This window comes from Pristiophorus japonicus, chromosome 4 (assembly GCF_044704955.1).
Source record: "Pristiophorus japonicus isolate sPriJap1 chromosome 4, sPriJap1.hap1, whole genome shotgun sequence".
NCBI lineage: Eukaryota > Metazoa > Chordata > Chondrichthyes > Pristiophoridae > Pristiophorus > Pristiophorus japonicus.
Genome location: NC_091980.1, coordinates 255,613,414 through 255,630,215, shown reverse-complemented (window position 1 = coordinate 255,630,215; position 16,802 = coordinate 255,613,414). Strand labels below are relative to the sequence as shown.

Here is a 16,802-nt window from a genome sequence, read left to right as displayed (position 1 = left end):
CTCTTGTGTGGGACCTTGTCGAACGCCTTCTGAAAGTCCAAATATACCACATCAACTGGTTCTCCCTTATCCACTCTACTGGAAACATCCTCAAAAAATTCCAGAAGATTTGTCAAGCATGATTTCCCTTTCACAAATCCATGCTGACTTGGACCTATCATGTCACCTCTTTCCAAATGTCACCTCTTGGTCTGGCAGCATCTCAACGCGGCCTCCCCCATGGATGGTATGGCTGTCCAATCGGGACCTCGCCAGGCTCCTCTTCATTATCCTCCTCCTCCTGAGGTGGGCCTGCAATCCCCACTGGCACTGCCTGGCCCCTCATGATGGCCATGTTGTGCAGCACGCAGCACACCACAATGAATTCGGACACCTGTTGAGGGGAGTATTGAAGGCTGCCTCCAGAGTGGTCCAGATGTTGGAACCGCTGCTTGAGCACCCCAATTGTCTGTTCAATGATGTTGCGGGTGGCTGCATGATTCTCATTGTTGCGTTGCTCGGCTTCTGTGGTGGGGTTGCGGAAGGGGGGTCATGAACCAGGTGGCCACACTGTATCCTTTGTCCCTAAGCAGCCAGCTGAGCCCTTCCCTTTGTTGCTGAAACATTTGTGAGACACTGCTCTCATGCAAGATGAAAGCATCATGTGCACTCCCTGGATAGTGGATATTCACTGCGAGGATGCGCTGAGTGTGGCCACACACCAGCTGCACATTTAGGGAGTGGCAACCCTTTTGGTTTCTAAATACCTCTGTGTTATGGAATGGTGCTCGCAAGAGGAGGACAAAGGGTTTGATTAGGGCAGGGAAAATTGTGTACGAGAGGAAGCTTGCAGGGAACATTAAGACGGACTGCAAAAGCTTCTATAGATATGTAAAGAGAAAAAGGTTAGTAAAGACAAACGTAGTCAGAATCAGGGGAAGTCATAACGGGGAACAAAGAAATGGCGGACCAATTGAACAAGTACTTTGGTTCGGTATTCACTAAGGAGGACACAAACAACCTTTCGGATACAAAAGGGGTCAGAGGGTCTAGAAAGAAGGAGGAACTGAGGGAAATTGTTATTAGTCGGGAAATTGTGTTGGGGAAATTGATGGGATTGAAGGCCGATAAATCCCCAAGGCCTGATGGACTGCATCCCAGAGTACTTAAGGAGGTGGCCTTGGAAATAGCGGATGCATTGACAGTCATTTTCCAACATTCCATAGACTCTGGATCAGTTCTTACGGAGTGGAGGGTAGCCAATGTAACCCCACTTTTTAAAAAAGGAGGGAGAGAGAAAACAGGGAATTATAGACCGGTCAGCCTGACCTCAGTAGTGGGTAAAATGATGGAATCAATTATTAAGGATGTCATCGCAGCGCATTTGGAAAGAGATGACATGATAGGTCCAAGTCAGCATGGATTTGTGAAAGGGAAATCATGCTTGACAAATCTTCTGGAATTTTTTGAGGATGTTTCCAGTAGAGTGGACAAGGGAGAACCAGTTGATGTGGTGTATTTGGACTTTCAGAAGGCTTTCGACAAAGTCCCACACAAGAGATTAATGTGCAAAGTTAAAGCACATAGGATTGGGGGTAGTGTGCTGACGTGGATTGAGAACTGGTTGTCAGACAGGAAGCAAAGAGTAGGAGTAAATGGGTACTTTTGAGAATGGCAGGCAATGACTAGTGGGGTACCGCAAGGTTCTGTGCTGGGGCCCCAGCTGTTTACATTGTACATTAATGATTTAGATGAGGGGATTAAATGTAGTATCTCCAAATTTGCAGATGACACTAAGTTGGGTGGCAGTGTGAGCTGCGAGAAGGATGCTATGAGGCTGCAGAGTGACTTGGATAGGTTAGGTGAGTGGGCAAATGCATGGCAGATGAAGTATAATGTGGATAAATGTGAGGTTATCCACTTTGGTGGTAAAAACAGAGAGACAGACTATTATCTGAATGGTGACAGATTAGGAAAAGGGAAGGTGCAACGAGACCTGGGTGTCATGGTTCATCAGTCATTGAAGGTTGGCATTCAGGTACAGCAGGTGGTTAAGAAAACAAATGGCATGTTGGCCTTCATAGCGAGGGGATTTGAGTACAGGGGCAGGGAGGTGTTACTACAGTTGTACAGGGCCTTGGTGAGGCCACACCTGGAGTATTGTGTACAGTTTTGGTCTCCTAACTTGAGGAAGGACATTCTTGCTATTGAGGGAGTGCAGCGAAGGTTCACCAGACTGATTCCCGGGATGGCGGGACTGACACATCAAGAAAGACTGGATCAACTGGGCTTGTATTCACTGGAGTTCAGAAGAATGAGAGGGGATTTCATAGAAACATTTAAAATTCTGATGGGTTTAGACAGGTTAGATGCAGGAAGAATGGTCCCAATGTTGGGGAAGTCCAGAACCAGGGGTCACAGTCTAAGGATAAGGGGTAAGCCATTTAGGACCGAGATGAGGAGAAACTTCTTCACCCAGAGAGTGGTGAACCTGTGGAATTCTCTATCACAGGAAGTTGTTGAGGCCAATTCACTAAATATAATCAAAAAGGAATTAGATGTAGTCCTTACTACTAGGGGGATCAAGGGGTATGGCGAGAAAGCAGGAATGGGGTACTGAAGTTGCATGTTCAGCCATGAACTCATTGAATGGCGGTGCAGGCTCGAAGGGCCGAATGGCCTACTCCTGCACCTATTTTTTATGTTTCTATGTTTCTAAGGCCATGTATGTGCAGTCAATGGCTCCTTGAACTCTCGAAAAGCTCGCAATTCTGCCAAACCCACATGCCCGCTCATTCTGACTGTCCCCGCTCATTGGGAACTTTATGTAGTCTATTCTGTGGGTGTACAGAGCCTTTGTGACTTGGCGAATGCAGTGATGTGTAGCCTATTGACAGATGCTGCATATGTCCCCTGCTATTGCCTGGAAGGAGCCGGAGGCATAGCAGGCCAGCGCCACAGTCGCCCTCAGTGCGACGGGCAGCACAGTCCTGTTGACGCTGGAAGGCTATTGGTCTGCCTGTAGGAGATGGCATATCTCTGTTAACACTTCCTTTCAGAAACACAGCCTTCTCATGCACTACTCCTCAGAGAGCTGGAGGTATGAGTGTTGGTGCCTGTAAACCCGTGAGTGGTAAGCCCTCCTCCCCAGATGTCTTTGGCCTCTCAACATCCGTGGGCCAACATGGCCAAGAGCCCTTCTTCTATCTTGACGCCGCCTAGCAATAGCATGGAGCATGATACGCTGGTGAAGTAATAATGCTCCAATTAAATTCTCTCACTGAAGTTGTCAGAATCTGTAATGGCAGATAAATCTGCTGCTTTCAAGTCTGAGGTTCACGCAGCGTGCAGTGCGCAACCGTTGCAGTCAATGTGTCCTCCGATTCAGGATCCATTTAAACACACCACAATTACCGCCTGCTGCACCCTGGGAATGAGTAGTTTTTCAGGCATTTCCTGGGGTGGCATCTAATGAGGCGTTAGGGTCTAATTTTGCATCCGGGCGTCAGTGGAGCTTTGCACGCTGATTGAAGTCATGATCTCACTGAAACAAGACGGCAGGGCAGTAAGTTTTGTGCAGCTACAAAACCTGAGCCAAATCTGTCGACCAGGCAGTAAAATCTGGACGCCCGTCTTTACGATTAAAAACACCTTTTACAACCCGTCCAGGACGCTACCAGAGGCGCAAGAAAACCAAAAATCCAGCCCTTCAGTTTTAAAAACTCCCTTTAAATTAGGGGCAAATAGACTATTTTTCCTGCTACCCCTCCTGAGCCTCATTTTGAAGTGAACAGACTGAAGAAGCTGTGTCTCTATGATCCTGGTGGCTCCGATTCCTACATTAATTGTGCCTGCCATTGTACCTGATCTGGCGACAGAATAGAGGGAGAACGCTTGTTTGCCTTACAGCTGCACTAGAAGAGCTGTTAAATGAAAGTTACCAAAAATAATGTCAAAAAATACACTTTGGAATTTATGGGGGTGTTGAGTAAGCACACTAGCACTCAATACCACAAAAGGAGAATGGACATCGGCTCAACCTCAGCTCCGCTCAGTTCCTGACCTAAGCTGCTTCGAGCATTGAGGTCCAGGGTGTAAGCTGTGGCATCTTCCTGCCGAGGGTGAAAGGAGGGAAAGTCAGAGAGTAAAGTCGTGCCCAGGTAGTCTCTGGCATGATTTCTTCAATGGCTATAAGAAGTATTGGGGATGGTTTGGAAGCAGCCCATGTGTCTGCCCTCTCGACTGCAGGCATCAGGTTAAGCACATGAAGAAAAGGGGAAAACTTGCCTTGATGATACCATGAGAATAAATTTTAAAATCCTGTTTGTGATGAAGATAAAATGGAGGGGTAGACCTGTCAATGGGTTTGGGGATTCTTCCCAGTTGGCTGTAATAACACTGAAACCCAACACCCAAAATGGAGGGTGATCGTGGCTGGAGAAGCAACAGGAAGTTTACCAATGGAAAGAGCTGGCAGACTGTGCAGTTTTAGCAGGTCGGGAGCAGGAATAGAGCGGTAAGCTTTACCCCACCATTTTGCCGGCTCTACCCAGTGGCCCCAGTGAAGATTTCTCCCATAAATCTTATCTTTCACAGCTGTTGCTGTCTGTTTTATTTGTTGTAACCCAACCAGTAACATCCTACAACACGGATTCCTTGTAAATCTTCTGTAGCCTGAAAAAAGTCACCCCCTCTTCCCACGGCACTGAACCTGTAGAATAAGTAATGAGAACACTGGATCCATTCACATATCTGATACTTTCGCCAATATTATTCATAGAGTTTTGGCTTGAGAAATTCTCTCTTAATCCTCTTCCTCATATACATGTTGCCCTTGGCGCCATCCACAATGTACACTGCGACATCCAGCTCTACCTTTCCATCATCTCTCTCGAACACTCCACTGCCTCTGTGTCGTCATTTGCTTATCCGACATTCAGTCTTGAATGAGCCACAATTTCCTCCAGTTAAACATTGGAAAGACTGAAGCCATCATCTTTGGCCCCAGTACAAACCACCGATTACATCCCCTCCCTGGCCCTTGTTTCAAGTTGAACAAGACAATTCACAACCTATGCCTTCAAATCAACACCAAGTTTCCAACCTCATGTCCTCTACATCACAAAGACTGCCTTCTTCCACCTCGATAACATTGCCTGCGCCCAAACATACCTCAGCCCAACTATTGCTGAAACTCTCATCCATGCTTTTGTCACCTCCAGGCTCGACTTTTCCAATGCTTTCCTGGCCATCTTCCGAACCTCCATCTTTCATGAACTTCAACTCATCCAAAATTCTGCTGACCGCATCCTATCCCACATCAAGTCTTGCTCACAAATCACCCCTGTTGTTGCTGACCTACATTGAACCCTGGTCCCCGAATATCTCCACTTTAAAATTCTCAACATGCTTAACTCCCTTCATAGCCTCACCCCTCCTAGCTCTGTAAACTCCTCCGGGCGTACAATCCTTCTTCTTCAACCTCACTATTGCTTTGACTCTGGCCTTTTGTACATCCTCCCCTTCACCTCACCATTGGCGGCTGTCACCTAGGCCATATGCTCTGGAATCCCTCTAAACCCCTCTGGCTCTCCACCTCCCTCTCCTCCTTAATACCTAGCTTTTTAACCAAATATTTCGTCGCCCCTCCTAACATCTTCTTTGGCTCGACATCTAATTTTTTGATGACCCTAATGTGTGGGATGCTCTTCCAAGTTAAAGGCAGTATAAAAATGCAAGTTATTTTTAAATAGTCTGGTAAGTTGTGCAATTTGTGTAAACTGGATATGTTTTTGTGGTGAGAAATCTCGATGAAGACTCATTCAAATGTAGAGCTACAAATTATGCATCCATGTTTCAATCACATAAATACCAAAAAGAAGAGGATCAACATTGTACCCTTCAAAACTTAATGGCTGTAAACTTTGTAAAGTACTTTTGAATGTCCTGAGGATGTGAAAGGCACTGTATAAATCAAGTTTGTTCTTTATGTGTATGAAGTAAAACAGTTTTTGACACAGAAATATTATTGTAAGTCAGTTCATTATCTAAATGCATTATGCAGATGAAAGTGATGGAGTTACTTCCCCAAACACTCGTTGCATGGTGAGTTCCTGATTCAGTCAGGCTGTCTGAAACGTTATCACAACTCTGCTGGGCATAGCTCTAAGGGCAGGAAGGAATATGAGAACACAATAGAAGAATTAAGGGGTGATCTGATTGAAGTTTTCAAGATATTAAGGGGAACAGATAGGGTAGATAGAGAGAAACTATTTCCGCTGGTTGGGGATTCTAGGACGAGAGGGCATAGCCTAAAAATTAGTGCCAGACCTTTCAGGAGTGAAATTAGGAAACACTTCTTCACACAAAGGCAGGTCGAAGTTTGGAGCTCTCTCCCACAAACGGCAATTGATGCTAGATCAATTGTTAATTTTAAATCGGAGATGGATGGCTTTTTGTTAACCAAAGGTATTAATGGATATGGGCCAAAGGCGGGTATACGGAGTTAGGTCGCAGATCAGCCATGATCTCATTGAAAGGTGGAACAGTCTCGAGGGGCTGAATGGTCTATTCCTGCCAGGTCGGTGATAGGTGCGTGAGCAGATACAGCAGGACCGGTGAGGTCGGGGCAAATTGTAGAGGGATGTGATTGGGGCCCAGGAGAGGTGTGAGTTCAGGTCCAGAAGAGGCGAGGGCCCAGGGACAGCATGGGCCAGCCCACACTGCAATATGTGCACGCACTAGGTCTGTGCAGCAGAGCTGGTCTCCAGTCGTCTTGGTTAATCCTTACTATTGGGCCAAGACCTAGCTCTGTCAAGCCCGTGTGGTGGCTGGTGTGCAACGGCCACCACACGTTAAAAAAAATCCACACACAGGCATCTTCCACCCTTCAAGATTTAGTTCGGGACCTGGAATATTAGGTCCTTCGTTGAAACACCTGTGAACTTTTTGACGTGGAAGCAAGTCATCCTCGATTCGAGGGACTGCCTATGATGATGTTCATATGTTCCTAATATTATCCTGTGCTGCCCTTCTGGCACCTTCCAGCAGGTGGTTACAGAGTAGCTTTTAGAGACCTTAGATGAGGCTGTCCACCTGCACTCCTGAATTTGAGATAAAGCGGGTGAGAGGAAGGTACAACACAGAGAAAGAGAACACAAGTTGGGTTTAAATAAAAATGATTATTATATAATCATCACGGTTTCATTAACTTAAAGGCAACATTTCAGAAGCAACCGTCCTTACATTCAATCCATCGTCATTAATTATCAATGGACATGGTAGCAGCAAGAGTTTTAATTTAAACAATGTAACAGTAATACAGTTATCAGCATATTCCACTTGTTCCTTTTCAAATGTTATCTTATTCTATGGGGAGCTTCTATAACCTGGAGTTGATGGGGGCTCAAATGCTTACCTGGTTTGCTAGCACTGCCCTGTTTATCTGCCTCTGTCCATTTAGATACGGCCTGATCTAAAGGTCCATAAAGAGAAACATTTGGCAAAGAAAGACAGACAGAAACAGAAGAGGAAAATAAAATGTAAATGTGACTGAAATATGAAAAATTCCACAAAGAAAAGTTATAACAGTATGATATTAAAAAAAGATCAAAGGGTTAAGCAACTAAAAGTAGAGAAGCTATGAAAGGAAGGTGAAAAGCACGACAGAGGCAGTATCACCCAGCACAGATGGAGTTATCAAATTTGTGTGCTGTCATTTGAAAATCCCTTAATAAAGAACAGTGGCTCCAACTGATCTCCAATTTCATAAAGGGAAATTCTACTAACTTGGAAAAACAGACATTCTAACAATATAACTATAATGATACATCTTAATTCTAAGCTTTTGACAGTGAAGGACTGGTAGTGGCCATATTAAAACTGAAACTGATTCAGAGACTGTTTCAACTAATTACCAAAATCACAGTTGTTGAAAACTTGTTTATACAAAAATTGCATCTGACAAAAGAAAATATGGAACTCCCCTAATATGCTCAAGAGTTTCTGCCTCAGTTCACTCCTACCATCACAACAGCACAGGCAGTGAAATATGTTAAGATAGAGAGAGGTGAATTTTAGATAATCATTAATGACCTTCTGCGTGTTAATAAAAATCTTTGAAGTCAGCCCACACATTTCAACTTTGAAACTATCACTAGAGCAAATACAGTTTGAAAGCTAGGTTGTTCTGGTTGCAAACAAAGGATAGTTAAAAAAAGAAATTAACAGCCAGATCAAACACAACACACCCTTTCAAACTACTTACGGTGAACTGGATCCTAAAACACCATACTTTGTTTTCTAAACTATCAGAAATGTTCTCTATTAACTTGAGGCAACTTAAACATTATAAGGAGGCAGATTTTTTTGGACGAATATTCAAGGCTTTGGCCTTTGTTGGGCCCATCCTGAGCATTCCTTTAACTCCTTTAACTTTAATGTTTTACTACATTAAAGGCACTATATCAGTGCAAGTTGTTGTTATATCAGGACAATTCCACCTGAATGAATAAGTTGAAAGGCCAGTACACTGTGTTTGTGGTCCTGTTCACAAGGAATGCTGATCCAATGCAGTTTCAATTGGGTAAATCCAGACCAATTGTGATTTGGGTCCCAGTGTGCTGTTCCGAATATTTCAGGTGCATATGTGCACCAGGTTTTAGCTTTCACTGTGTGTGGCTGCAAAGGTAGGTGCCACTTTATTTTTCTCAATTAATGGGCCCAACAAAAGCTTTGAATATTCCTCTAAAACAAGTCTGCCTGTCTTTAATATTTTAAGATGAAGCTTTTTTTTGTTGCAAAACCTAAAACCTATTGCTGGCCACCAGAACTGGGCTGCCACTGTTGTCACATTTCTGGACCAAGGTATTGAAACGCGATAAGTGCCAACACTTATCCTCACCACCCAGCACCCTCACTATTCCACTGATAGCACTGGCTTAGCCAGAGACATCTGCTTTACTGCTTCCTTAAATATATGGCAAGTATGGCAAACATATTGACTTAATTGGAACATTCCTCTACAGTGGGAAGAGTTCCTATATGGGATAAAAATTAAAATCCATTCTTTATAAACAGATTTAGAATCTTGTTACTAATAATGAATAAAATAAATCTTCCCCCATTTTAGTAACTTCTCTTTTAAAACGTCTAAATTTTGAAACTTATTTTTAGCAGTTACAGTAATTACGAATTGTAAATACTCAATGAAAAGGCCAATTCTATCCCAGTTACTTGTCTGATCGGTCTTCAATGTTTGTGCCTTATCTTGGAGAATTCATTTCCTCGATTTTCAATGGTGTTATGTCAGAAATATCCATTTTCCCTGATAGAAACATAGAAACAGAAATTTACAGCGCAGAAGGAGGGCATTTCAGCCATCGTGCCCACGCCGGCCAACAAAGGACCACACAGCTCTCGGTCAGCAGCCCTGAAGGTTACATATAAACCTATGAACAATGAACAATGGTGCACAGGTAAAGAGCATCCGGCCCAACCAGTCCGCCCCACACAACTGTGACACACCCTGTACCGCAACATTCTAAACTCCACCCCAACCGGAGCCATGTGATCTCCTGGGAGAGGCAAAAAAAACAGATAAAAACCCAGGCCAATTGGGGAGGGGAAAAATCTGGGAAAATTATTCTCCGACCCATCAAGGCGATCGAAACTAGCCCAGGAGATCACACTGGCCGTATTAGATCCCCTGAAGTACTTACCATCGTACCTGTGCCAACCAACAAGAGGTTATCTAGTCTGATCCCACTTATTAGCTCTAGGTCCGTAACCCTGCAGGTTACAGCACTTCAAGTGCCCATCCAAGCGTGGTGAGGGTTTCTGCCTCTACCACCTTTCCAGGCAGTGAGTTCCAGACCCCCACAACGTGAAGAAGCTTCCCCTTAAATTCCCTCTAAACCTTCCACCAACCACCTTAAACCTATGCCCTCTCGTAATTGACCCCTCCACCAAGGCAAATAGACCCATACTATCCGCTATATCCAGGTCCCTCTAAATTTTATACACCTCAATGGGGTCTCCCCTCAGCCTCCTCTGTTCCAAGGAGAACAAACCCAGCCTATCCAATCTGTCCTCCTAGCTAAGATTCTCCATTCCAGGCAGCATTCTAGTAAATCTCCTCTGTACCCTCTCCAGTGCAATCAATGTCCTTCCTATAATATGGTGACCAGATCTGCACGCAGTGCTCCAGCTGTGGCCTAACCAGTGTATTATACAATTTAAGCATAACCTCCCTACTCTCTTATTCTATGCCTCGGCCAATAAAGGCAGCCATTCCATATGCCTTCTTAACCACCTTATCCACCTGGCCTGCTACTTTCAGGGATCTGTAAACAAGCACTCCAGGGTTCCTTTGTTCCTCTACACTTCTAAGTGGCCATTTAATGTGTATACCCTTTCCTTATTAGCCCTCCGCAAGTGTATTATCTCACACTTCTCTGAATTAAGTTCCATTTGCCACTGTTCTGTCCACCTGACCAGTAGATTGATATCATCCTGCAGTCCATGACTTTCCTCTTCATCTGCAAACTTTTTAATCATACTCCCTATATTCAAATCAAGATCATTGACGCATACCACAAAAAAAAGGGACCCAGTACTGAGCCCTGCGGAACTCTACTGGAAACATGCTTCCAGTCACAAAAACATTCATCAACCTTTACCCTTTGTTTTCTACCTCCAAGCCAATTTTGGATCCAACTTGCCAATTTGCCCTGGATCCCATGGGCTTTTACCTTCATGACCAGTCTGCCATGAGGGACCTTATCAAAAGCTTTGCCAAAGTCCATATACACTACATCGTATGCACTACCCTCATCGACCCTGCTGGTTACCTCCCTGAAAAATTCAATCAGGTTAGTCAAACACGATCTTCCCTTAACAAATACGTGCTGACTGTCCCTGATTAATCATTGCCTTTCTAAATGTAGATTTATCCTGTCCTTCAGGATTTTTTCAAATAATTTTCCCACCACTGAGGTTAGGCTGACAGGCCTGTAATTACTCGGCCTATCCCTTCTTAAAAAAGGATACCACATTAGCAGTCCTCCAGTCCTCCAGTCCTCCGGCACCATGCCTGACTCCAAAGAGGACTGGTAAATAATGGTCAAGGCCTCTGCTATTTCCTCTTTTGCTTTGCTCAACGGCCTGGGATGCATTTCATCCAGGCCTGGGGACTTATCCACTTTCAAAGCTGCTAAACCCCTTAATACCTCCTCTCTCACTATGTTTATTTCATCCAGAATGTCAATGATGGTCTGGTTTAGCTGAGGCACGAAGATATGGCGGAGAGGCGCTGTTGGCGCGGATACATGACCTCATCTCTCTCATCTGGAGGGAGGAGAGCATGCCGGGCAGATCTCAGAGATGCAGTGATAGTAACCACTTTAAAAAAGGAGACAAGTCCGACTGCGGCAACTACAGAGGAATCTCCCTGTTATCAGCCACTGGGAAAGTTGTCGCTAGAGTCCTCCTCAACCATCTTTTCCCTGTGGCCGATGAGCTCCTCCCGGAGTCACAGTGCGGATTTCATCCCCTACGTGGCACAACGGACATGATTTTTGCAGCGCAACAGTTGCAGGAAAAATGCAGGGAGCAGTGGCAGCCCTTATACATGGCCTTCTTCGACCTTACAAAGGCCTTTGACACTGTCAACTGCGAGGGTCTATGGAGCGTCCTCCTCTGTTTCGGATGCCCCCAAAAGGTCGTTAACAAAAGTTCGCCTGCTCCACGACGACATGCAGGCCGTGATCCTTACCAACGGATCCATTACAGACCCAATCTATGTCCGGACCGGGGTCATCGCTCCAACCCTCTTCTCAATCTTTCTCGCCGCCATGCTCCACCTCACAGTCAACAAGCTCCCCGCTGGAGTGGAACTAATCTACAGAACCAGTGGGAACCTGTTCAACCTTCGCCGTCTCCAGGTCAGGTCCAAGATCACACCAACCTCTGACGTCGAGCTACAGTACGCGGACGACGCCTGCGTCTGCGCACATTCAGAGGCTGAACTCCAGGATATACTCGACGTATTTACTGAAGCATACGAAACATGGGCTTTACGCTAAACATCCATAAGACAAAGTTCCTCCACCAGCACTGCCCCCAGTCATCAAAATCCATGGCGCGGCCCTGGACAACGTGGACCATTTCCCATACCTCGGGATCCTCTTATCAACAAGAGCAGACATTGATGAGGATATTCAACACCGCCTCCAATGCGCCAGCGCAGCCTTTGGCTGCCTGAGGAATAGAGTATTCGAAGACCAGGCCCTCAAATCTACCACCAAGCTTGTGGTCCATAGGGCTGTAGTAATATCCGCCTTCCTGTATGGCTCAGAGGTATGGACCATGTACAGTAGACACCTCAAGTCACTGGAGAAATACCATCAACGATGCCTTCGCAAGATCCTACAAATCCCCTGGGAGGACAGACGCACCAACATTAGCGTCCTCGACCAGGCCAACATCCCCATCATTGAAGCACTAAACACACTTGATCAGCTCCGCTGGGCAGGCCACATTGTCCACATGCTAGACACGAGACTCCCAAAGCAAGCGATCTACTCGGAATTCCTTCATGGCAAACGAGCCAAAGGTGGGCAGAGAAAACGTTACAAGGACACCCTCAAAGCCTCCCTGATAAAGTGCAGCATTCCCACTGATACCTGGGAGTCCCTGGCCAAAGACCGCCCTGAGTGGAGGAAGTGCATCCGGGAGGGCGCTGAGCACCTCGAGTCTCATCGCCGAGAGCATGGAGAAAACAAGCGCAAGTGGCAGAAGGAACGCGCGGCAAACCTGTCCTACCCTCCCTTACCCTCAACGACTGTCTGTCCCACCTGTGGCCAGGACTGTGGCTCTCGTATTGAACTGTTCAGCCACCTAAGGACTCATTCTAAGAGTGGAAGCAAGTCTTCCCCGATTCCGAGGGACTGCCTATGATGATGATGATGATGATGATGATATGTATCTAAGTCCCTGGTAGTCTAGTCATGTAATTGAGTCTCTGACCGTTGAGCTCCTCAATGTATTTGAGTACCTGGTGGTAGAGTACTTTGATTTTTGGGTTCAGGAGTACATGTATGTATTTGAATCCTTCCTTGTCAAGTACTTGGATGTATCTGAGTACCTATATGTATGTGAGTCTCAAAGTTTATCTGTATGTATTTGAGTACCAGCTGGTCAAGTACCTAAATGTATCTCAGTTACTGGTTCTGTGGTAGGCCTTCAATGTTTGTACATCACCTTCATTAACTTTGAACTTCAGATTCGCATGAGCTGAATTTTTTAACTCTCCAATTCCAATTCCAAACTTGAAGCTTATACAAATGTTTATGTGTTTAACTGAGTTAACTTGCTGGTCTCAGTAGTTCCATGTAGTTTCCAAGTGGGAATATGCCAACATGAAGCGTTGTAGATTAAATTGTCCCATATAGCATTAAAAGAACAAAAGGCATCCTCCTGTCTTCAGCTAAACAAGTAAGCATGTAGTTTGTGACACCTGTTACACTGCCAAACAACTTTTTGACACCAAACACTATTAACTCAAGTCACCTGGCAGCTTTTCTGCTGTTATAATAAGAACATAAGAAATAGGAGCAGGTGTAGGCCACCTGGTCCCCCGAGCCTGCTCCACCATTTAATAAGATCATGGCTGATCTGATCATGGACTCAGCTCCACTTTCCTGCCCGCTCCCCATAATGCTTTATTCTCCTATCGCTCAAAAATCTGTCTATCTCCGCCTTAAATATATTCAATGACCCAGCCTCCGCTGCTCTCTGGGGCAGAGAATTCCATAGATTTACAGCCCTCTGAGAGAAGAAATTCATCCTCATCTCAGTTTTAAATGGGCGGCCCTTTATTTTGAGAGTATGCCCCTAGTTTTAGTTTCCCCTATGTGTGGAAATATCCTCTCTGCATCCACCTTGTCAGACCATCCCATTATCTTACATATTTCAATAAGATCACCTTATTCTTCCAAACTCCAATGAGTATTGGCCCAACCTACTCAATCTATCTCCATAAATCAAGCCCCTCATCTCCAGAATCAACCTAGTGAACCTTCTTTGAACAGCCTCCAATGCAAGTATATCCTTCCTTAAGTATGGAGACCAAAACTGTACGCAGTACTCTAGGTGTGGCCTTACCAATACCCTGTATAGTTGTAGCAGGACTTCTCTGCTTTTATATTCTATCCCCCTTGCAATAAAGGCCAACATTCCATTTGCCTTCCTGATTACTTGCTGTACTTGCATACTCACTTTTTGTATTTCATGCATAAGGACCCCCAGGTCCCTCTGTACTGCAGCACTTTGCAATTTTTCTCCATTTAAATTATAATTTGCTTTTCGATTTTTAAGGATGGAGTGTCCTTTAAAGTTTTGTAAGTATTTGCTAATAATTATATTGAGTTGTATTTTTTTACTGTAAGTTAATGTAATGGTTTGAGGTAGTAAGGAATGTAATGTATAATGTTGGCTGACAGGCTGACCTTTCCTGGCTATGTGCTCAGATATTGTTGTTTTCCAGGTCTCAGTAGAAAAGAACAAGCTCTGTGTCTGAATGCTTGAGTTTTGGGAACTACAAATATACGGGCAGTGATGCTGTCGGGATTCCCGAGAGAGAGAACTGGGGACAACCAGACATCAGCATTCCTTCATGATAAAAATGTCTGAAAACAGTTGGAATGTAATTCCACAAATTAGATCTACTCTAAATTTGCTTGACAGCTGGTTAAAGGTATCATAGTTAAGCTTCTTGATGGCTGTGAGAATATCCAATGAGTGGCTGATCATTTCGTTCAGGGAGGTCCCAAGTTCAGCACACAATCTGTGATGAGTCAGCTCACCTCTGAGTGAGGGAGGGTGAAATTCAGCAACGGTTTCTGCTCCTGACTGCCCCCCAGTGGTGCCTACCTGAAGCGCGCATGTACAGCCATTGGCTGAGAACAGGATTGGGCTCAGTTGCGATGCCCAATGTGGTTAAACAGCTTGTCAATACTCAAGGTCGAGGCTCACACATGAATAATAGCCACTTTACGGCAAGGTAACGGAGGAAACCCACACATACGGAACCAGGTTCCAGCAAGGAATCAATCCCACCAGAGGAACAGAGAAAAAAAGAGAGGAAATAGGAGAGGAAAAAAATATTTGATGTTTAGACTTAGCCTCCTGGTCCTTAATGCCTCAAATTTAAAATCCTCATTTTTTTCTTGTCTTTAAATCCCCCATGACATCACCAGACTATCTGTACAACCTCCTCCACGAACTCTACATTCCTGATGAGTCTCTAGTGCATCTTTTCCTTTACTTTTAGCGGCCTGAGTCCTACTCTTTTGAATTCCTTCCCCGAGTTGCTCGACCTCTCCCACTCTCTCCTCCTTTAAAATACCATCTCAATTCCCATTTCTTAAACTCCTCTTTCCTGGCTCACTGTTTGTATATTGGAAAATCTGCTCAAGGCATCCACTGCAGGAAGAAAGCCGTGTTTCCCCCACCTTCCCAAAACCAACTATTGTACAACCATACCCCCCCAAAACCAACCATTGTACAATCATACCCCCCAAAACCAACCATTGTATAATCACGCCCCCCCAAAACCAACCATTGTACAATCATACCCCCCAAAACCAACCATTGTACAACCATACCCCCCAAAACCAACCATTGTACAACCATATCCCCCAAAACCAACCATTGTACAATCATACCCCCCAAAACCAACCATTGTACAATCATACTCCCCAAAACCAACCATTGTACAATCATACCCCCCAAAACCAACCACTGTACAATCATATCCCCCAAAACCAACCATTGTACAATCATACCCCCCAAAACCAACCATTGTACAATCATACCCACCAAAACCAACCATTGTACAATCATACCCACCAAAACCAACCATTGTACAATCATACTCCCCAAAACCAACCATTGTACAACCATACCCCCCAAAACCAACCATTATACAATCATACCCCCCAAAACCAACCATTGTACAATCATACCCCCCAAAACCAACCATTGTACAACCATACCCCCCAAAACCAACCATTGTACAACCACCCCCCAAAACCAACCATTATACAACCATACCTCCCCAAAACCAACCATTGTACAACCACCCCCCTAAAACCAACCATTGTACAACCATACCCCCCAAAACCAACCATTGTACAACCACCCCCCAAAACCAACCATTATACAACCATACCTCCCCAAAACCAACCATTGTACAACCACCCCCCAAAACCAACCATTATACAACCATACCTCCCCAAAACCAACCATTGTACAACCACCCCCCTAAAACCAACCATTGTACAACCATACCCCCCAAAACCAACCATTGTACAACCATACCCCCCAAAACCAACCATTGTACAACCATACCCCCCAAAACCAACCATTGTACAACCACCCCCCTAAAACCAACCATTGTACAACCACCCCCCTAAAACCAACCATTGTACAACTACCCCCCTAAAACCAACCATTGTACAACCATACCCCCCCCAAAACCAACCATTGTACAACCATACCCCCCCAAACCAACCATTGTACAACCACCCCCCCAAACCAACCATTGTACAACCACGCTCCCCAAAACCAACCATTGTAAAACCACGTCCCCCCAAAACCAACCATTGTACAATCACGCCCCCCCCCCAAAACCAACCATTGTATAACCATACCCTCCCAAAATCAACCATTGTACAACCACGCTCCCCAAAACCAACCATTGTAAAACCACGTCCCCCCAAAACCAACCATTGTACAACCATACCCACCAAAGCCAACCATTG

The 16,802-nt window shown here is 45.0% G+C and overlaps 1 protein-coding gene across 8 annotated transcripts in view; it reads right to left on the bottom strand.

Moving 5' to 3' along the window:
• Nucleotides 1–16,802, bottom strand: part of eml1 (EMAP like 1) — a 315,675-nt gene that overhangs the window by 96,416 nt on the left and 202,457 nt on the right. For 5 of the 8 annotated variants that reach the window (XM_070879355.1, XM_070879349.1, XM_070879351.1 and 2 more), the window contains exon 3: nt 7,397–7,453. The exons of the other annotated variants lie outside the window; for them this stretch is intronic. In XM_070879355.1, coding sequence (XP_070735456.1) covers nt 7,397–7,453 — 57 coding nt within the window. The remainder of the gene's footprint in view (nt 1–7,396; nt 7,454–16,802) is intronic. 8 annotated transcript variants of the gene reach the window in all.